The following is a 20,415-nucleotide window of genomic DNA, read 5'->3' as shown; positions in this document are numbered from 1 at the left end:
AAGTCACAATGACGGCGTGGGTTCGATAAGCAAGGCACGATGCAGGAGGCAGATCCGGGGGATTGTCGTCGTCGAGAGCAGTGGGCGTCAAGCGGCAGAGAGTTTGGTGTCTCTGTGCAGATGACCCTTTTGCCGGTGCTAAGGCAGTTATGGCAGCTACGTACAGTGTTTGTCAGCTGAGGACCACTCACAGGGTCTGCGCTAACAGCCTAGGTTCATGCATCGCCGAGTGCTTGGGAGAGGGCTTGAGATTGGATTTCATGGTTCTTTTTTTCGCAGGCAGAGCAGACCTTGGCCAGCTGAGGGGTTCTTTTTGGCGGTATGCTATGGCACCCGCACGGCACGGAGGCACGGAGGCACGGAATTGGTTGGACGAGGCTGTATCGGCGGCAGAGAGTTGGGATGACCCTACCCAGAACAACGGTCGAGGGTCCTTGTAGACGATGTGGTTGATGGCGATTACGCGTTGCAGACCCGGGGACAACTATGTAGTAGGGTTTGCAGAGACCGGTCTCGACGGCTGGACCGTCGCCTCTCGCATGTCCACACGTGCACCCTCACATGCTGGGGACTCCCATACCGGAGCGGCTCTTCGTTTCGCCACGGAGGCTGATTGACTCGACTCCCGGCTCCTCCACAGCCCATTGGCCGCATCCCTCAGCCTCGCCCACGTCCATTCTGCACTCCATCCTCATCACCCACGACCACACAGATACTGTAGCCTGTTCTCCCAATTCCTCCCTCTCTTCTTCTCTTCTCCCCGTCACCTCCGTCCTCGCGCCTCACCACCACCACAACCACAACCACTCGCCGTCGCCTGCGCCCACCTCCACCTCCTCCCAACACTGCCTCACCACCACATCAGTCGTCCTGCCGTCCCACCGCTGCGCAACCAACCTCTCCCGCTGACCCCCCTCCTACCTCTGCGCGCCCTCCATCGGAATTCTCGTCCCTCGATCCCTTTTGTATCACCGCCCTAGACGTTTGCGATCGGCGCTTAAGCTTCGAGCCCGTCTTCCGGTTGAGCCTCACGCCCCAAAGCCTCCTAGCTTGTACCACGGCGGTATGTGATGGTGCTTTGTCGTCGCCCGCAGCTTACTTCCCCCTCCCCCTCTTAATTCTCCGTTGTGGCTGCTCCTCGGTCCTACTGCCCAGCCTCATGCCCAAACTTCCTTGAATCCCCATAACCTTCATCCTCACCTGCGAGATTACTACCTGCCCTGATTCGCCATCTGCCGAGCCTCGCCTCTAAACATCCTCGTCCTTCCTCATCCGCCCGCCCGCCCTACCACCAACCACCTCTGCTAACTCCTCTGTCCTCAGATTCATGTCTCTCTAGGCCCCTGCATTCGCCTCATTCAGCTCTAAACATAACCGACTTGCTCCAAGGACCTGGAAATTACCTCGCTCTAGCTCACGCTACCTGCTCGGAATCTGCCCTGTCTACCAATCCAGAGGGAAAAAAAAAGTTGCCCGTACCTACCCTACCGCAAAGAGGCTCATGAGCCTCTTTACACCTCTGTCCGGATGTCCACCTACGACTCCGACGACGCTCTCCAAAAGTCGCCCGGCTTGCAGCCCATCAAGATAAAATCGACTCCGTCACCTTCGCCTGATAGCTCGCCGAAACCCTCTCCCAAACGCCTCGCCTCTTCGTCTCTGCCTCATCGCGCTCACCGCAAGCGGCTCCCCGACACGTCGCTGGGCGACAGGGTGCTGCTTACTGCTCTCGCCCCCAATCGTCCCGACGTTGCCAACGCCGCAATCACCCATAGGCTCGAGTCTGGCTCTGACGACGACTACGGCGACGCCGAAATGTCCAACGAACTTGAGCACGTAGCTCAAGTTGCCCTCGACAAGCTCACGGCCGGTGCGCCACCAAAGAACGTCGACCTGGACATGGACGCGCAGTCGCAAAAGACTACAATAAACAATGGCCTCCCCACTCCAGACAATCTCGTCGGTCCCGAGAGCATCAACCAAGAGCATCTGAACGAGCGCATAAGGAATGCCACCATTCCTTCCTCGATGGCTTCTCCCACTGGCCAGCGTTTGCCACCATTTCAAAATCCTACGTCGCCCTGTGGGGACGGTCCCAATCCCGCATCTTCCATGCAGCCCTTGCCTCCGTTTCAGCACATTTCTGATCTCGCCCAGGAGGCACAAGAGGAGCAGGAGAAGGAGCAGCGCGAACGTGCAGCAAGCTTCTCCCGCGAGCGAGCTGCCAGTTTTTCCCACCGACACTCGGTTTCCAACGGCCCACCGACTTTGTCGTCGCCCCTGGTTGGGCGGACGCCAGCCGGACCATCTCCCCCAGCGCAGTTGCCACCAGGAAATCCACTCAGTCCAATCAGTCACAATAGCGCAGACGCCACCTCGGCGACCCTCTCGAGTCAAGATCCCTTCATGAAGCGTTCACCACCGTCTGGCACGGCCGGTTATTCCTTCATGGGCAGGAGACCCAGTCAGATATCCGAGTGGCCCGCGGACGTGTTTCCACCAGCTCCGCCGTCAGTTTCGAGCACCGGGGCTTTGTCTGACACACACAGTCCACCCGGACTACGGCCAGACCATCATCGCATGAGCATCGATGGCATCACAAACAACGGGCCGGCTACAGGAATTTCCCACATCCCGCCGCACGGCTCTGGCGGCTTCAAGTGCAATTATCCAGGGTGCACCGCGCCGCTGTTCCAGACCCAGTACCTGCTCAAGTAAGTCTTGGACGACCATCACCCCGACCCTGACCCGCTGACGGCCAAGCAGCTCTCACGCCAATGTCCACAGCCAAGCCCGCCCGCACTACTGCCCTGTCCCTGGCTGTAGTCGTGGCGAAGGTGGCAAAGGCTTCAAGAGGAAGAATGAAATGATTCGCCATGGCTTGGTCCACGATTCGCCTGGCTACGTCTGTCCATTCTGTCCAGAGCGAGATCACAAGTATCCGCGGCCAGACAATCTGCAGCGACACGTGCGGGTTCACCACGTCGACAAGGACAAGGACGATCCGCTTCTCCGCGACGTCTTGTCGCAGCGGCCCGAAGGAGGCGGCAGGGGCCGTCGTAGGCGCGTCGGCTCTTAGGACGGGCCCCCTCCCTCCTTCCCGTCCTTTCTGACACACTGCGACCAAACTTTCTCAAACGGCCAACAACGCTTTCCTCTATACGTACCTCCGGCGTTACTTTTTCCGGTTCCGCAAACCTTGATACCCGTCTGCGACGCGAGACGTTTCCGACGGCAGAGAAACACACAAAGTTTTTTGGCACTTATGGATCTTTTTCATGCCTGGTTTTGGGAGAGGAGTTTTTTTTTTTTCGGTGTGATTGGGCTTCAAAGAAACCCCTCTCGGGACGCTCTGCTACTGGCTCCCCACCTTTTCTACGATTCTCTTCTTTCGCTCCTGGTTGCGGCTCGGCTGTGAGGCATGAACTGGAATGCCCGCATGCACAGCTTGCTTGCCTGCATCTCATCTCAGCAGCGCCGCACCTTTTTTTCCTTGTGCTGTTTATCCATCTTGATATCCCCCTGGCAGTCTACGTTCCTCTTTGACGAGTTTCATTGTTTCCTTTTTTGGCCATGTATCGGGAAAGACTCTGTGCGCCCGTCGTTGTCCATATGTTGCTGAAAGTCTTGGAAAGTTGTTCTTTTGGTCCTTTTTCGATTCCCCGTGGCCCAAATGTCGCCACATGTTCCGGTCGCTACGATGCTCTTTCCCTCGCTTGCACACTTTTTTCTTTCTTACGAACCTCTTCTTTGGGGATGCATGGATGCGCGTTTTGCTGCGACCGAACCTGAGTCGTATTGACAGTAGGTCGTCCTCACAGCCAATCCACCAAGAGGGCTGGTCCGGTCCGGCAAAGCAGCGTACCTCCATTTTTGGGCAGCGAATGCACCCTTTTGCGTTCGAGCCCGGTTCCGAGTCTGGCGGTTTGGTGTTGAGCGCCGCGTGGCGCGTGAGGTGGGAGAAGCTGGCGATGCTGCTGCAGAAGATGTTTGTTCTTCCTCTCTTGATCTTTTGACAAACTGGGGACCACCCCGTCTCTGGAGATCTTTTTCCCTACCCAACAACGTTGTTGTCTCTTGCCCTCCATACGTTCGACGCTTTGTCCTCCTTTCTTTTCCTTGTCTCGTTTACTACTACTTGCTTCTTCTACTTCCGTCTGCTGTCGGTCGGTCGGTCGGTCGGTCAGTCGTCCTCTTTGAGATTATGCTTGCGGTGGATGGACGGGACAGGACAGGACGGATGGATGGATGGATGGGACGCGTTGATGGAGTATTACTTTTGGGAGCAAGGAAAGCAAAGGACACAGCCAAGGACACACACAATACGCTACAACAACGGGGCGAGTACGGGGAGAAAAGATTTGGCTGGCGCAGTGGTAGTGGTGCTTTCAGGCACACTGCTACCGCAGGCTACATATTGTTTGCTTGATTGAGGGAGGCTTCTTCTGCTGCGCACGCTCCTGCTGCTTCTTCCGCGGGTTTTCTCATCCGTGGTGCTGCTCTCTGCTCCTTTTTCTTCTTCTTCCTCCTCTTCTTGTCGGATGAGATGGATGATGGATGATGAGGAGGAGGAGGAGGAGGAGGAATCCGAATGAATGACAGCGCCTCGCTTCTCTTCTGCTCAACAATGGACACGCATGATTGCTGCAACGTGACAGTCGTGACCAAGACGCTGGATTGGCTTGCCGATGCTCGAATAAGTTGACGACGGATACGGTATCAACAACCCTCCATCCTCGACTGCCCTCTACATTCCAAGCCCGCTCTCGTGTGAGTGCCGCCGCACGTACGCACGCACGCAACCGCCCGAGGACGTCTCCGGTGCCCCTCTCCCTTCTCATCGAATAGATGCACAACCAACTCGAGGATTATCCGCGCGTCTCATCGACACCACCACCACCACCACCACCGCCGCCAGCACCACCACGCTTTCGCCGTTCTCCGAGAGTGTACTACTGCACTCCAGGGGAAAAGGAGGCACAACCACCATTGCTCATGTCTCCAAACCCGCCAGAACCATGGAAGCATCCCACATCCGTTTTGGCATGAGCATCTTCCATCTTTTGTTGTCTACTAGGCAAAAATTCGTTGGTCCCAGTCTACCAATTGTTGACTCTATAAATCCGAACCATCCATTCATCCACCATGTAGCCAGCCCACCACCCACCACCCCATCATCCATCATCCATCATCCATGCGTACGGCCCGTCCTTTTTTTTTTCCTCTTGCGTCTACATGTTTCTCATCTCCAAACATACCCGCCGTCGTCGTCGTCGTCTCGTCTGTTCCGTCTACCTCCGGTTCGCTCCGCTCCCTCCGTCTAATCTAAGGAGGCCTCTTCTCTTCTAGATATTACTCTGATGCCCCCCTCCCCCCTTCTTTCTTGTTTGTTCCATTATTCCAAAAGTCTTGGGGTCTTTTTTGGTTCTTTCTACTCTTCCTTTCTCAAGCGGCGTGTCTTCATGGTGAGATGGATGCACTCTGGCGTCTATCGGTCTGCTTGCGGACTTGCATGTCAGCTACACATGGCTTGGTCGTGTGGTGTCGATGCAGGAGGAGGAAAAGCAACAAGCTTACCTTTGTGTGTGTCTATCTGTTTGCCTGCCTGCCTTCCCCTTCCTTTCCTTCACTCTCTAGTTCTCCACCCCCCCCCCCCCCCCTTCCCTCCCTCTCTCCGATCATCATCCTCCCTCTCTGCCTTTGCGTCAAAGCGAGATCCAAAATCTGACGCAGATGGTGCCAATTGAATTCATCGAACCGAGAAAATCAAGAATCAAAATGAACCAAAAGAGCAACGAGGAAACTTAGGAATCTTGGAAGAATTTTTGCTTTGGCGGGGGCTGGCTGGCTTCAAGCTCTGACTGGCGCTCGTTTGCCTGCCTTTTGTGCTTGCTTGCTGCTTGCTTGCTGCTTGCTTGCTGCTTGCTTGCTTTGCTGAGTCTCTACCACCTCCACCTTTCCTGTCACCACCACCATCACGGCTTTCTCATTTCCAGCCCACCACCACCTCATGCCACCGCGCCACCCATCCACCCACGCATCATCGTCATCCCGGAAAGTGAAAAAAGAGAAAGAGAAGAAAAGCCTCGAGTAAAAAGAACACGGAGAAACCCAGGAAACCATAGGGGAAGAGGAAGAAGAAGGAAAAGGAAAAAAGAAGAGGTATCACGCCCATCGCCATGCATGTCCGCACTCAAACTCATTCTTTCTCCAAGGGACGTAAAACCATGTGCGCACGTGCGCATGAATGCTCCCACCGCGCACGCAGCACACGTGCTGAAATGACCATGTCGTTTCGCGCGCGTCGCCCGAGCACTCCCCCGTACGCACGCAACACTCGTGCTCAAATGGCCAAGTCATTCCGTGCGCGTCGCCCGAGCGCTCCTCGTGCGCGCGCGTCGACCAAGCGTATGTCTAGACTTACTGCGAGCCGCCACCATTCTGGACAATGCGGCCGCCAAAGCCGGGGAAGCCATCCCAGCGCTGGCCCTGGGGCAGCTTGGGGCGGCCAAAGTTCTCGTCGAGGTCGAGGATGATCTTGAGGGCGTTGCGGCTGCGGAGGTAGGGCAGGGGCGCCTTTGCCTCGGCGAGGCCGACGGCGGGCTCGACGTGGCCGGCCGTTGCGCCTTCGCCGTGCGAGGAGCCGGGCATGGGGAGGAGGTTTTGCAGGACTTCGTAGCCCGCGAGCGTGAAGCCGAATTGCGGTGACGAACGGAAGATGCGCGCGGGACCGCCCTTGAAGAAGGCCCGGAAGCCTTCTTGCTGCCAGATGAGCTTCGCAGCGTGCCGGAGGGACGTGTAGGTCGCTTCGCCCTTGCGCGCCTCGACTTGCAGACGCGTCTTGATGACGTCGGCCGGCGTTGTCAAGTAGGCGGCGGGCATACCAGCGATGGCACCGGCGGTGAGCAGCTGAAGGATGCCGAGCTTCTTGGTGGGAGATTCTCCAAAGAAGTCGCGCTTGAGGTGGTTGTAGGCGGGGAAGTAGATGGCCGAGAAGGGGACTGAAGCGCTATTAGTACTTTCAATCACTGGCAAAGGAGGCATCTTACCATCGCGGAGGAGACAGGCGCTGGCGCCCTTGTAGAGACCGACGAGACCCAAGTTGCGGACAATCCACATGGCAGAACGACGAGGTGCGCCCTCGACCGTCTTTGCGATTTCACCCTGGACCTGGAGACGGATCTTGACAATCTCAAGCGGATTGGTGAAGATCTGAGATGTCGTCAGCTGTGTTCGCAGACAGTGCAGAAAGAGTACTCACCACTTGGCATCCACCAGCCATACCACCGGCCAAAATTTCATAAGGCCAGTAGATGGCGCCCGTCTTCTTGTCTGTAAACTTGCCACGGACCAGGTCGTTGACCGTAAGCTTAATGGCCTTCTCAGGGGCAACACCAACAAGCTGGGGAAGAACACCAGAGTAGAGACCGCGGAAGCCCTCGTTCTTCACCACCCTTTGGAAGCAGTCGATCGAGTTCTTGTACAGCACGTTGCCGACACGTTCACTGCGCTGGTTTTGCATGCGAGTCTTGACCAGGTCGATGGGGTAGACCATGAGAGCACCAAACGCACCCGCCAAACTGCCCAGCGCAAAGTGGTGGACCGACTCGGCCACATCGTGCAAGAAATTCTTCGCTGTCGAGGCCGCCTTCTCAGCAATGGCACTCGAATCCGAATCATCATGGGCGGTGTGCCAGGACGCGTCCAGCACCTTGGCAAAGTCGGTCAGGCCAAGGCGGCCAGAAGGCTCGTCGAGACCGGCAAAGTGAAAGAGAATGTCTGCCTCCATGGGCGTAAAGAGCGAGAAGCGCGTGATGCGGGCGGCCTCGTTGAGAAAGTCTGTCCTGGTGATCCTGCCGTCCTTGCTCTTGGCTGTTGAGTTGCGGATGATGAGCTCAACCAGGTCCATTTCCCGAATCATGTTCTGGAACGCGCGCACATTGGCGTACGAAATCTTGCTGCCCGCAGAGATGTTGCAGAGCGTGTGCAAGTTCTCAAGCAAGTGGTCTGAAAGCTTGTGTCCGGCCGTCTCGAGGATGATGCGCTGAAATTCCTCGGGCTCAATGTAGCCGTCGCCGTTCTTGTCAAAGTGCAAAAAGGCCTGCCTCACGCGCTCGCCCTGCAGTCCGCGCAGCATCTGCGAGAATTGCGGATATGTCATTGTGTGGCGCTTGTTCTTGCGGCCAATGTACAGCGACGCCCATTCCGAGCTCCAGTCAAACGGCAGCGAGCTCTCGCTCTTGTGCAGGTTGTATACTTCGAGAAACTTGTCGAAGCTGATCTGGCCGGTGCCGTCGACGTCGAAGAGGCGAAAGGCAAGTTCATACTCGGCGTCGGGTTTCGAAATCAGGTTGTTGTAGAAGCTCCAGTCCTGGAGGGTGACGCGGCCAGACTTGCTGCGGTCTGCGACGAGAAAGAGAATGCCATACTGGTCGCGCTTGATTTTGTGCTGCGAGGTTGCGCGTTAGAAACATCAAGTGGCAGGACGAGGCGCATAGGGGCTCACAAAGTCCTCAGTGGCCGGCGCGACACCGTCGATGAATTGGTCCTTGCCGAGAAAGAACTCGCCCGTCGACTCATCCTTGACGGCGTGCTTGTAAAACTGAGCTCTCGCGACATCTGTGAGGTTCGGCTCCTCGGTTGTGCCGAGAAGAGCTCCAGTCACACTTTCCTTGATGGCGGTGGCCATGGCTCAAAGACGCACCAAACAGACACGAGCGGTGAGGAGGAATGGGGGGACGGGAAAGAGTCGGGGCGCGACAATGGCAGACGAGCGAGGGCTACTGATGTTGAGGCGGGCGAGGGAGGACGAGACGGGAGAGAGGAGAAAAGAATGGGGTCTGGGGAAAGAGGGTGGGAGACGGAGTTTGGAGCCTCACTTCAGTTGTGACCAGTACGGTAGCCGTGGAGCTGTAAAAGCAGGCCATGGGGCTGCCGCGCTAGTCGGATGGTTCCGGGCGTGGTGGCTGTAGGGCGCGCCCCCTTCTGGCCGGGGCTATAGTAAAAACCTACACCTGAAGCGGCATCATGGTGAATGATTATTCTTCTTTCGCCCGGCGTGCTGGAGCCTGTGAAGACTCGACTCAGGGTCTACCAACAGAATTCCGCAGTAGACTCTGGTTCCTGGATTGCCCGCGCGCGTGTGGTTCGGTACTGTACCTTGATCTGCATCTGTCCTCGCTTCGGTTCAAGCGCCCAAGTGCCCGACCAACTAGCAGTCTGGCACCTCTCCAACCCATGTCTCTGTCTTTTCTGTCATCGGGCTTTTGCCCGACGTCCTCATCTCTTTCCATCCGCCCGGTTGACGACGTGGAATCTGAACAATCAAGGCCACTCCCGTGTGCCTCCCCCGTGGCCAGACCTGACGTGTGACGACAGACGCCCGCGTCCATTTTGGTCGGCAAGGGAGCAAAGGCCCCCGAGACGAGGGAATCTCGAATCTAGTGCCTACGTGCCGAGGCCCAATCTGACATGCCTGGCCAAACCAAACACCACCTGCGACACCAAACACGTTCCCCTCCTCCCGCTGTCAACTATCAAGCCCAGCAATCCGGGGACACGCAGGTGCCCGCTACCGGGCCGTGATCCTCTGCTTCGGCACGCGCACCACCACGCCCCAGAGATCGCCACTTTTGCGGCGTGACACTAAAACTAATCTTTCAATCTTCATTGGGCCTCGGATTATGGGATTTCTGCCCTATATAAACACTCTTATGCTGGGGGTATCCCATTGATAAAATCACTCCTGCGTCTATCGTCTTGACCAACTTTCAATACAACCTGTATGTACTCTATAGAATCAATTGACCCGGCTCCGTCTCCAGAATAGTCTTGAACCTTGCCAAGAAAACGCTGGCCCGTCTCTCCTCCTCCTTCTTGACACTGAGGCTGAACACGTTGATGGGTCCCGCGACACCGGCTGCGACAGTCTTGGAAGCAGCCGCCTTGCTGGGCTTGCCGGCCAGAATGTCGATAATGTCCGACTGCTTAGGCGACTTGATTGCCTTGGGAACGGCAGGAAGCGCCTTGGTTTGAGGGAGGAAGGTTCCTCTCGAAGTCGTGGGAATCTTGTCCAGACCCAAGACGGCGTTGAAGAGCTCATCAGCCGTGGGCTGAGCGTTCTTGGAGCGAGGGAGTTCCTCGTTGGCAAGCTCCCCTGCGCGTTCAATGAACTCCGCAAGGGGGAGAGTCGTACCCAGCGTCTCCTTGAGCCGTTGCTGGCACTTGAGAACTGCCTCCAAGTTGATTGAAACCGCAATCTCGGTCTCGGGCTCGGGCACAGGCTCTTCCTTAGCCGGGGCAGCGGGCTTGGGTTCCGGCTTCTTCGGGGCGGCAAGCTTGATGTTGCTGAGGTCAAGGTGGTTGTACTCCTTCAGGTGCTTGGACAGAGTCGAGGCGTAGGCGCCATCTGAGAGACGACCAGCATAGGCAAGGACATCACCTTTGAGGAGACGTCCGTTGGGGCCCGTAGCGGGAATCTTGTCGGCGTCTTCCTTGGAAAGGCCGTTGGCACGCAGTGTGAACAGGACCGAGGGATACAAGGGATACGTTTGCTTCTGGGCTTTGCCAGGAGGAGCGGCCGTGGACTTGTTGGGCTGAGGAGCAGAGGGAGCTTGAGCGGCGGGCTCTGGTTGCTTCGGTGCAGCCGCCTGGGGTGCAGAGGTGGCCTCCTCCTTGGGGATTTCCAGCGTGCTGAGGTCATCCCCTGGCTCGGCGAGGACCGCAATGCGCTGACCGACTTGAATGGTCTTGGATCCATCGCCCATCTGGAAATGTCAGTCTTTGTCCAACAAGTCCGCGAAATGGGCCCGTACGATAATCTTGGCAAGGATGCCATCGTCCTGCGCCTCGACGTCCATTTGCGCCTTGTCCGTCTCAATCTCCAAGAGCACATCTCCAGCCGAGAAAGACTCTCCTATTCCGTGTCAGACACAATTTGGCCCCCGTGGTGCACAATTCCCCATCTTCCCAACATTGTTGTGTCCGTACCTTCTTTGACCTTCCAGCTCGCAATGTTGCCCTCGGTCATTGTAGGAGACAGCGCCGGCATCTGGAAATTCTGCGCCGCTGCGCTGGGCGCTGAGGTGCGAAAGCCTACATCGGATGGTCAGGGCAAATTGTCAGGTCGAGGGCGTCCAGACGCTTACTTCTGCTGCCAACATTCTTGCTCAGCTGGCGACCAGCAACTCGGGCGGACAGTCTGCACGCGGCACTCAGCGAGGCCATCTTGACCGGCGAGGCGACAATGCCTCTAAAGTGATGCGAGGAAGAGGCGTGGAAGCGGAGGTGTGTAAAGGCGGACGTCGGATTGGAGTGTTGAGAGTGGAAAAGAGCGGGTTGCGTCGGAGCTTTTGGCGGGGACGGGCGTTGGGCGGATCTCCGCTGAGCAGCGGATTTCATCTGTGGGTGACACCAACGGTCAGCGAAACTACAACGCGCATTTTGCGCGTGGAGACACTCTGTTTGTACGCAATCCCTCTTCAACGATTGAGAACTGCCATTGATGGTCTTGTCAGGGTCATGAAACCTTTTTCCCGGGGAGTTCTCAAGCTTCATCGCCAGGCCATACGGACGCCTTCATGTCTTCGACCATGCGCCTTCACGAGCCGAACCACTTTTCAGCCAGCTGCCCCTCATAGTATACGCTTTCTCCACTCTACCCGCTCGACTTATGCCGCCGCAAAAGCTACCACCAAGTCCAATGCCTCCAAGCAAACCAAATCCAATGTGCCCAAGCCAAAGGACATGGAGACTATCGCGGGCGTGCCCAACCTCCTGGGTAGAGAAGGATACGCGGTAGTCCGAGAGCTCGCAAACGCAAAAGAGCCCGTCGTCTTGTACAAATCACCGCCGCAGCTCGGCTTTCGCATGGCAGCCTATCTACAATCGCTGGGAACGTTTGCGGCCTCGGAGGCCACTGGTGCCATCCTTTTTCCCGCCGGCCAGGAGGTAGGCGTGGGCAACTTTGTTCTCTTTACGCTCGGCTTTACAGCAGTGATGTGGTCAGTTCTAGGCATGTGGATAGCCGGCGCTCCAATGAACGTCGTACGAAGCATTACTGCTGTGCCCAAGCGGGAGGCGGTGCCTGGCTCCAGCATCGGGCGCAAGTTGGTGTTGCTGCGCATAGAGTACACATGGATACCGTTTCTCAAAAACAAGGTGGTGGAGGTGAAGCCTGTGGACCTGCTGGCGAAGGAGCCCATTGGCAGGTTTGGTTTTGCATTCAAACAGGCAAAGCAGGCGCGTGATGCAAAGTTCAACTCGAATTTTGCTCTGTGGCTGCTGGGACCTCTGGCGACAGGATCCCGGAAAGTACTGGATTGGACAAAGATGACTGTCATGAGGCAGAGGTTGATTACGTTGGAGTTCCCAGGGGGCAAGGCAAAGGTGGACTTTGCAGGTACCTTTCCCAAGGGCGAGTTGGGTAAGTTTGTGTCTTTAATTCAGCGTGGCTTGGGTGCTAACTTTGCTAAGCTGTTGATGCCTTGATTCCCTGCAAAGAGGATCCGGAGAAGAGGTGGTAAGGCGCCTTCAACTGGGGCGGAATGAATGAACGAGTATGTGGCTTTCAGGCCATGAACTGTCTGGTACAAAAAGCCTCGCCGTTCTCCTGTACATGTAGGGATATCCTCTGAATACCCAGGCTTCAAAGCCTGCCACAGCGGGTGTCGAAAGAAATTGGGGCGTTGTATGTCCAGGCTCTACATGTGGCGCTTGGCTGCTCTCCGCCACCAGCTCCCCAAAGGACTTGGGGATTTTTGCATTCAAAGCATCGAGAGCTTGAATGCTCCCCGACTGCCTCAGCACGAGGACGCTCAGAGTTGGCGATTTCATTCGTCACCCAATGTGCTGCGCTAAAAATGATCAAGGGGATCGAAAAAAGCCAATCAAGTAGTATCAAATTCGGTGTACATTTCCAACAATGCATGCCTCAGTAGAGTAATGAGCCATGGTGCTCATGGTTTAGTGGGGATTCTTGAGAAGATGAAGGCATGCAGGAACAGATTTCTCTCAGAGCCTCTCGAGCTTCCATGGAATACAATGAAAATCGGACTGCAGCAAACATCCCGTGCGATTTTACCTCTGATGCTTTGAAAATTATGTATCCATTTACATTATCGTGGTGATTCTCGCCCAAATAACGGACCAGTGCTGCATCCATGGCGTGACTCACGTGACCTCGGAAGGGGAAATCTGGGACCCGTGTGCCGGGCACGCAGCGACCGGACCTGGGCTGGGAGCCACCGCACTTCTTGGCTCCTCCGTTGTTGCTCCATCCCGCTGGAACAACACTTGGTCCATCACCAACTCATCGTCGGACCATCAACCTCAAAATCAAAACTTGGCCAGTGAAACTTGTATGCGGCTGCTTGGAAATGCTGGTTGCGTCTCATGGCGTCAGGGGTTGCAGCGGAAACTTTGGGTGCAGAATCTGCAAGATTGGGTCTACGAGACCTTGGAAGAGGTAGTTATTGCTGCTCGAGGACGTCGTCGTCGATGCAGAGTCGAGATGTGCTGCAACAAAGGGTTTGTTGTTTCGGGCACGAGGTGAAGGCGAGCGTTGCGGGCCGGGCACGTGCATCCCCACAAAGAAAGGACACACCCGCCTGGCAGGGAGCTTAACGGCGATAAGGTTTTGAGCCTCAACGGTTCCTGCAGTCGATCACTGGTAGCTAGGGTGCCTGAGAGTGACGGGGACATCAATGTAAATGCTCTGGGTGTAGGTTTGTTCAGGGGTCGGTGGTGGCCGAAAGTGTGCGGATTTGCGTCGCGGAAGTGAGCTTCAGCTTCTGATGGCAAAGACGAGTTCATTCGAGCTCATTTTGAGCGTGTTGTCATGGGGGGCATTTAATTGTCGTTATGGGCTTCGCAGCTGTCGAAGACTTTGCGTCGTCGTGTACGCGTTCTGATTGGCTGCAATTACCATCACGTAAGCGAGGTCCAGTCGTGAGCCGCGCTGAGCCAACGCGAACCCAAACACTCTTCCCAGGCCTACCGACCCTCTCCCCACCGCATCGCTTCGACCCATCTTGCGCCCATCGAGCGCTGCACTCATTGGCCGTATCATCTGGTCTTATTGCTGCATGTTTTGTCGCTTCATCGGTCGATTTTCTTCCATCGCGACTCACCTTTCGCTCAAGCTCCCACAGCCGTCGCAGTCGTCGGTCGGCTGCGGCACGCTGTCAATTGCTACCACCTCCGGCATTTCGCCAACCTCTCATCTCTCTCCATATCCCGTAAGGACCCCTCCTGCCTTGATGCGTTCAGCTCTCCGTCTGTTGTTTGATTGTGGCATTCGTCCGCTGACCCCCCGCGCTGTCACAGGCTTTCCACTCACCTTTCCCTCCCGCGTCCCTGTCCTTTTTCACGCCGCCACTATGCCTTCTCGCAGGGACGAATTCATGATGTTCGATGCGAACAAGTCTGATTCTAACGATGAGGATTTCGAAGACAACCCGTCGTCGCCCCCGCGTCGGTCTCGAAACAAGCGCAAGGCCCCAAAGTCATCCAGCAAACAGCCCAGGAAGAAGCGCCGTGGATACAACGACTCTGAAGACGACATTGTTGATGACGATGATGACCTCATGAGCGACAATTCGTTCGACACAGGAAACAGTTCGCACGAGTCAGAGGTCGCCGAGACGACAAGCACCGGTCGTCCCTCCAGGAGGGCTGCTAGGAACAAGCAGGTCAAGTACGAAGAGAAGAGTGAAGAAGACATTGACGAAGTTGAAGACGAGGCACCAGAACCGCCGAGGCTGATTGTCAAGCTTCGAGTTCCTCTGCCTCAAGAGTCTACCGAGCAAGCCACAGGCCGCTCGACTCGCAGGACCACCCGCACGGCCAGCAAGTCTCTGCAGCCTTCACAACCCTCTCGTCGAAGCGCCAGGTTGTCTGAGGATCGTGAAATTGAACATCAGTCGCTACCATACCAAAGGCGAAGCAGCAGAACTACCCGCAGCAAATCACCTCGTACCCAGTCTCCCCAACGCCACACCATGGGCCGCAAAGGCCCGCCCCGGCCATCCACCATCATGGAAACCTCCCAGGAAATTTCTGGCCCGTCATTCGAAGCTCACGAAACCGAAGAGCAAGAACACGAATCGCAGCCCCGAGCCGCCTCAATCGCATCCGAGATCCAGTATGAGGGCCAAGAAGAAAAGGCTTCTACGCCTGCTGCGACGGGCGCCCCCGCTGAAGATGCCGAAGTGGAAGAAGATGTCGTCAAGGAATCTCAACATGGCTCCGCGGATGAGGATAGTGATGAAGGACCCGTCACACGCACTCGCAACTCTGTAAAAGTACAAAAACCGACTAGAAAACGTGGTATCTCGAATCGTGAACTTATGTCTCTACAGGGCTCGTTCGATCAACCGAACGACCGTAAGCGCAAATCCGCCGATGCCGAAAGCAGCGATTTCAACCCTGGCGACGACGACGACGAAAAACAAGACGACGAGCTTTCCGATTCCGACGCCCCGGCCAACAAGCGACAAAAGACTTCAAGCGATGAAAGTGTTGGCATTCGAACCTCTCGACGTACTCGGGCCAAGTCCTCTCAGCAAAGCCGTCGTCGCGGCGAATCCGACGACGAAATCGACCAGGACGAACTCGCAGACGAAGCTGCCGCCCTGGAAAAGGAAAACAGACGAAGTCGCCGTCACCTTCGAAAACGTCCAGAGACCAAGATTGTCTACGAAAGCGCGCCCAGGCTCCGTAACCGTCAAGAAGTTAATTACGCAATTGCTCCACTTTCTCACATGGTCCAGCAAGACGAGTTCATCGCAGAAGAAGCCGCGGATGCTGCAGTTGCCACTCCTTCCCGTAACAGAGGTGGCCGGAAAACGGCAGGTGGATGGCGTCCACTGTTTTCGGTTCAAGGTCCTTTCGGTGGCATTGGCGGCCGCCCTCCACTACTTGGTGGCGCCCCTCGCGCGGAGCCCCTTGGAGAATTCGATTCCGATAGCAGCGATGACGATATTGGTGGTGGGCAGGCAGCCCCAACTGGACTTGCTGGCGCCATTGGCAAGACTCCTGATGGCAGAGGACTGCTCGTCCCCGAGAAGGTCAAGGATTCGGCACAGAAAGGAATCGGTGGTGGACCTGCGGACTTCGGCAAAATCAACACCAAGAAGAGTCTCGCTGATACGGACCCGCTCAGCGTCAATCAGGATATCACCTTTGACAGCGTTGGTGGACTGGCAGATCACATTAACCAACTCAAGGAAATGGTCACCCTGCCTTTGACCTATCCAGAAATTTTCCGCAAGTTCGGTACAACCCCTCCGCGCGGTGTCCTGTTCCATGGCCCTCCCGGCACGGGTAAAACGCTTCTTGCTCGCGCCCTGGCAAACGCCGTTAGCGCCAGTGGCGGCAAAAAGGTCACCTTTTACATGCGGAAGGGAGCAGATGCCCTCAGCAAATGGGTCGGTGAAGCTGAAAGGCAATTGCGCATGTTGTTTGAAGAGGCACGCAAAAACCAGCCGAGCATCATTTTCTTCGACGAGATTGACGGCATCGCACCTGTTCGATCTAGCAGATCAGAACAAATCCATGCCTCTATCGTCGCTACACTCCTCGCACTCATGGACGGCATGGACGACCGTGGCCAGGTTGTTGTCATTGGAGCTACCAACCGCCCTGACTCGGTTGATCCCGCCCTCCGTCGTCCTGGTCGTTTCGACCGCGAGTTCTACTTTCCGTTGCCCAACGTGGAGGCTCGTCGTGCCATTATTGACATCCACACCAAGAACTGGAGCCCGCCTCTCGAAGACAACTTCAAGAACGACCTTGCCAATCTGACAAAGGGCTACGGTGGTGCTGACCTGCGCGCTCTGTGTACCGAGGCAGCGGTGAATGCAGTGCAGGGAACATATCCGCAAATTTACCAATCTTCAAAGAAGTTGGTCATCGACGTCGACAAGATCAAGGTTTCAGCCAAGGACTTTATGATTTCGCTAGAGAAGATTGTGCCTTCCTCTCAGCGGTCGACGACTGTCGGCGCGGCGCCGTTGTCCAAGGCTAAAGAGCCATTGCTGCGCGAGCAACTCAGCGAGATTATGCGCGTGATTGACGAAGTCATCCCGCCTAAGAAACAGATGACGGCACTTGAAGAAGCACAGTACGACGATCGAGACGACGAGTTCGGTTTTCAACGGGAAACCCTCCGTCGCGACTTTGAACATGGCCGAGTGTTCCGGCCACGCCTCCTCATTCGTGGCTCCGCTGGCATGGGCCAGCAAGACATTGGAGCAGCCCTGCTTCACAAATTTGAAGGTATGCATGTGCAGTCATTTGACTTGCCGAGCCTTCTGGGCGAGGCCGGTAGCTCACCAGAGGCCACACTGGTGCAGCTTTTCAAAGAAGCCCGTCGTCACAAGCCCTCTGTCATCTACATCCCGAACGTCGACGTGTGGTACGAGACTGTCAGCAAGGAGGTGATTACCACATTCACCAGCCTGCTTCGCACGTTGCCAGCCACCGATCCAGTACTCGTCCTCGGCACGATGGAGCAGATGAGCGACGACGACAAGCCGGATCCATACATGGTGAGGAACCTCTTTGGGTTCTCAATGAAGAACCAGTACGAGCTCAAGCGGCCCGGCGAGAGTGGCCGGAAGGAGTACTTTGAAAATGTTGTGAGCTACATTCGCAAGTCACCAAAAGAGTTCCCCGATGTCAACCGAAAGAAGCGTAAGTTCGAAGAGCTTGCAGAGGCCGAGGAACCAGCTGCTCCGACGACCCCCGCTCCTTCTAAGGATGAGCTGAAGGCGTTGAAGAAGAGGGACCGCCACGTGCTGAACCTTTTGAAGATTGCGATCCAGCCTGTCATGGAACAGCTCAAGCAAAAGTATCGAAAATTCCGCAACTCCGTCATTGATGACAGTCAGATTCGCTATCTCTACGAGGAGGAGAATCCTGAGATTCTTACGACCGATGTTCCGGATGAGCTACGACAGAATGGCCCCGAGCGGCCGTTCGAGCTTGCATACGACCGCAACGGCGAGAAGGGTTTGCTCGAAGTTTCGACCAAAAAGTTTTACTACAACCTCAACCTCGCGGGTATTGAGGAGCGTCTGTCGAACGGGTACTACAAAAGGCCCAAGGACTTTTTGGACGACATCGTCAAGCTGGCAAAAGACGCAAAGAACTTGGGAGACGTTGAGAGGATCCTCAAGGCGAACGAGATCTTGACCAATGTCGAGGTTGACATTGCCAAGCTCGAGTATGCGGACCCAGAGCTTTGTGCTGCTTGTGATCAGGTCTACCAGAGGGAGCAAGAGCGGCTGAAGAAGCTTCAGGAGAAGGCCAAGGCCGCAGAGGCCAACGGTCATGAAGTCGCTGAAGTGAACGCCAATGTCCCTCCCACCCATGGGGTTTCGCAGCCAGAGACGGAGAGCACTGGTCCCATCATGCTTGGAGAACGATTCCCTGGGCATCAATTGCCTCCCGTTACTCCCACTCGCCGCATTGGCCCAAGCCCGTTGTCCAACGGCATGACTGTTGGCGACCGCCAGCGCGAAAGCAACGGTACTGGTGGCGGAACGGACGGAACTCGCAATGAGGACAGTCAAGAGCAGGACTCCTCGATCATGGAGCAGCAACATCGCGACAAGCGCCCACGGCTCGACGAGCACAGCGGCCCTGATACCCAGGGTACGCAAGGTTTCAACCGCTCCCAGCGTTCTGGCCATATGCAAATGGCCGCAGGCACACAGCCTAGCGATTATCAGAACAGCGCATCCACCACTACCTCCGGTCAAAAGACTTCTGACCGCTCTCACCGCTCCTCAGCACCCTTTACCAACACCCAGAGCACCAATGGTATCGGTGGAGCCCACCCCGACTTTGCTTCGGGTCCTGCTCAGTCTGGAGGATCTGAAATCCCCGACACGCAAGAGGCTTTCGCCAGCAGCCAGCCCACGGGCTCGCAGCCTTCTCAATCGTCGCAGCACTTCGCAACTCCCTCTATTCCCCATTCGCGACCGCAGACGGCCATTTCGAGCCTGCTCAACAACAGCGAGTCACAGGAGCAACCACAGCCGAAGCTGATCCTCGACGAGAGTCACCTCGCCAGCCTTCACGACGAGCTCGCACGCCGTAGCTCAGGCCTATCTATCGAGCAGTTGGAGCAAGTGAACAGCGTCATCATGCAGGCAATCTGGAACCTTCGCGGCGAATGGAACCGCGACATTGTTTTGCAGCGCGCTATGGAGGCCTTTAACGACACCATCAAGGACATTGAGGAGATGCAAAAGGTGTTCCCTCCAAGCCAACCATATCCGAGCCAGCCGGAGTAAGGCGCGGCTATGGTTTCTGACCTGGACCTTTTCACGCGGTGAACCTGCAAGCCACGATTTCTCTTCACGACACTGCCGTCACAATCACGTTGTCCTCTACAATAATCTTCTACACCTCTTACCGATCATCCCATCTGTCTACGTTTTCAGACAAACCGACTGTACCGAAACACACTACCAGTCCTTGAAAACGTGGGGGTCGAGTATGGACACAGCTTGAGCTTGCTCGCTGTGACCTGGCGCGTCCCCACATCTGTCAACCTTTCCCATGTTGGCAGCCCCGGAACCGGCACATTTTACGAACGTCGAGGAGTCTTGTTTTCCAACTCTCTGCACCTTTCCTGCTTCGTCTTTGCGACATATCCAACCCGTGGCTTTTCAATTTTGATGGGCGCCAATAATAGCATAAGCGCTTGATCGCTGTTTGCTTTTGGGCGACTTCACCCATCATGTTTGACCTATCTCGCGCAACATGTGACTCACAAGGCCATGGACACATTTGGATGCATCGGCGATGTTCAGTCTTGATCGCAGCACACCCAACACGGAAAACACGATACCTTATTACCCACGTACACGGACAGTCCTACAAATCATCACTCGATCGGCAAAGTTTCTGAAATACGCACTCGAACTACATCACCTGGCGTCGGCAGCGCCCACAGAGAATCAAAGGTTGCGGGGAAGCAAAACTTCCAGGCGGAAACCTTCGACTACCTTCATCAGAATTGTACACCAGCCTATGTACGGGCCGAGGCCTCATCCATCGTCTCATCGATGATTGGCGGTACCTCCAGCGAGCAAAACCACGACTCTCTTCTCTCCTGTACACCGGCATTGTACGGGCCGAGACCTCATCCATCGTCTCAACGATAATTGGCGGTACCTCCAGCGAGCAAAACCACGACTCCTTCTCTCCTGTACCCCAGCATTGACGGATTGAGACCGAATCCACTGCGTCTGCAGCAATTTGGGCGCCGACCTGCTCCCACCGTCCACATGATTAACGTGGACTCTTCAAATACACCTGGGCCTCCTGTACAGCTGCTCTCTTCAGGCCAAACACCACACTCACAGCGATCGATGGTGTGCCCGACGGCAACTCTTGGGGACG

At 56.0% G+C, this 20,415-nt stretch overlaps 5 protein-coding genes across 5 annotated transcripts; 3 read left to right on the top strand and 2 right to left on the bottom strand.

The window, feature by feature from the left end:
* Positions 1-1,348: 1,348 nt before the first annotated feature.
* BKA78DRAFT_135947 (uncharacterized protein) lies at positions 1,349-3,291 on the top strand. Its single transcript, XM_066882679.1, has 2 exons — positions 1,349-2,714; positions 2,767-3,291. Exons 1-2 carry the CDS (start codon positions 1,528-1,530, stop codon positions 3,077-3,079), a joined length of 1,500 nt encoding a protein of 499 aa, XP_066744372.1. The 5' UTR covers positions 1,349-1,527; the 3' UTR covers positions 3,080-3,291.
* A 3,129-nt stretch (positions 3,292-6,420) lies between these two features.
* On the bottom strand, positions 6,421-8,689 carry BKA78DRAFT_251411 (calcium-binding mitochondrial carrier protein-like protein Aralar1; the record flags this gene model as incomplete). The annotated part of the gene is made up of 4 exons (XM_066884654.1): positions 6,421-7,001; positions 7,050-7,212; positions 7,262-8,449; positions 8,507-8,689. The coding sequence occupies 4 exons, from the start codon at positions 8,687-8,689 to the stop codon at positions 6,421-6,423; spliced, it is 2,115 nt and encodes a 704-aa protein (XP_066744371.1).
* Positions 8,690-9,791: 1,102 nt separating this feature from the next.
* BKA78DRAFT_295603 (uncharacterized protein) lies at positions 9,792-11,226 on the bottom strand (the record flags this gene model as incomplete). Its single annotated transcript, XM_066886504.1, has 4 exons — positions 9,792-10,766; positions 10,815-10,915; positions 10,990-11,094; positions 11,148-11,226. The coding sequence occupies 4 exons, from the start codon at positions 11,224-11,226 to the stop codon at positions 9,792-9,794; spliced, it is 1,260 nt and encodes a 419-aa protein (XP_066744370.1).
* A 519-nt stretch (positions 11,227-11,745) lies between these two features.
* BKA78DRAFT_352828 (uncharacterized protein) lies at positions 11,746-12,524 on the top strand (the record flags this gene model as incomplete). Its single annotated transcript, XM_066891431.1, has 2 exons — positions 11,746-12,424; positions 12,475-12,524. 2 exons carry the CDS (start codon positions 11,746-11,748, stop codon positions 12,522-12,524), a joined length of 729 nt encoding a protein of 242 aa, XP_066744369.1.
* Positions 12,525-14,378: 1,854 nt separating this feature from the next.
* Positions 14,379-19,301, top strand: BKA78DRAFT_250449 (uncharacterized protein; the record flags this gene model as incomplete). Its single annotated transcript, XM_066884573.1, has 2 exons — positions 14,379-15,302; positions 15,360-19,301. 2 exons carry the CDS (start codon positions 14,379-14,381, stop codon positions 19,299-19,301), a joined length of 4,866 nt encoding a protein of 1,621 aa, XP_066744368.1.
* Positions 19,302-20,415: the final 1,114 nt, after the last annotated feature.

The sequence above is a fragment of the Phyllosticta capitalensis genome, assembly GCF_038381095.1.
Source record: "Phyllosticta capitalensis strain CBS 128856 chromosome Unknown BKA78scaffold_5, whole genome shotgun sequence".
In the NCBI taxonomy this organism is placed as follows: Eukaryota; Fungi; Ascomycota; class Dothideomycetes; order Botryosphaeriales; family Phyllostictaceae; genus Phyllosticta; species Phyllosticta capitalensis.
This window is presented reverse-complemented; position numbering and strand designations above follow the sequence as displayed.

Coding starts and splice junctions, on each gene's coding strand:
- BKA78DRAFT_135947 (XM_066882679.1), top strand. CDS start 1,528: ATGTCCACCTACGACTCCGACGACGCTCTCCAAAAGTCGCCCGGCTTG. Junction 2,715..2,766: donor CAGACCCAGTACCTGCTCAA/GTAAGTCTTGGA, acceptor ACGGCCAAGCAG/CTCTCACGCCAATGTCCACA.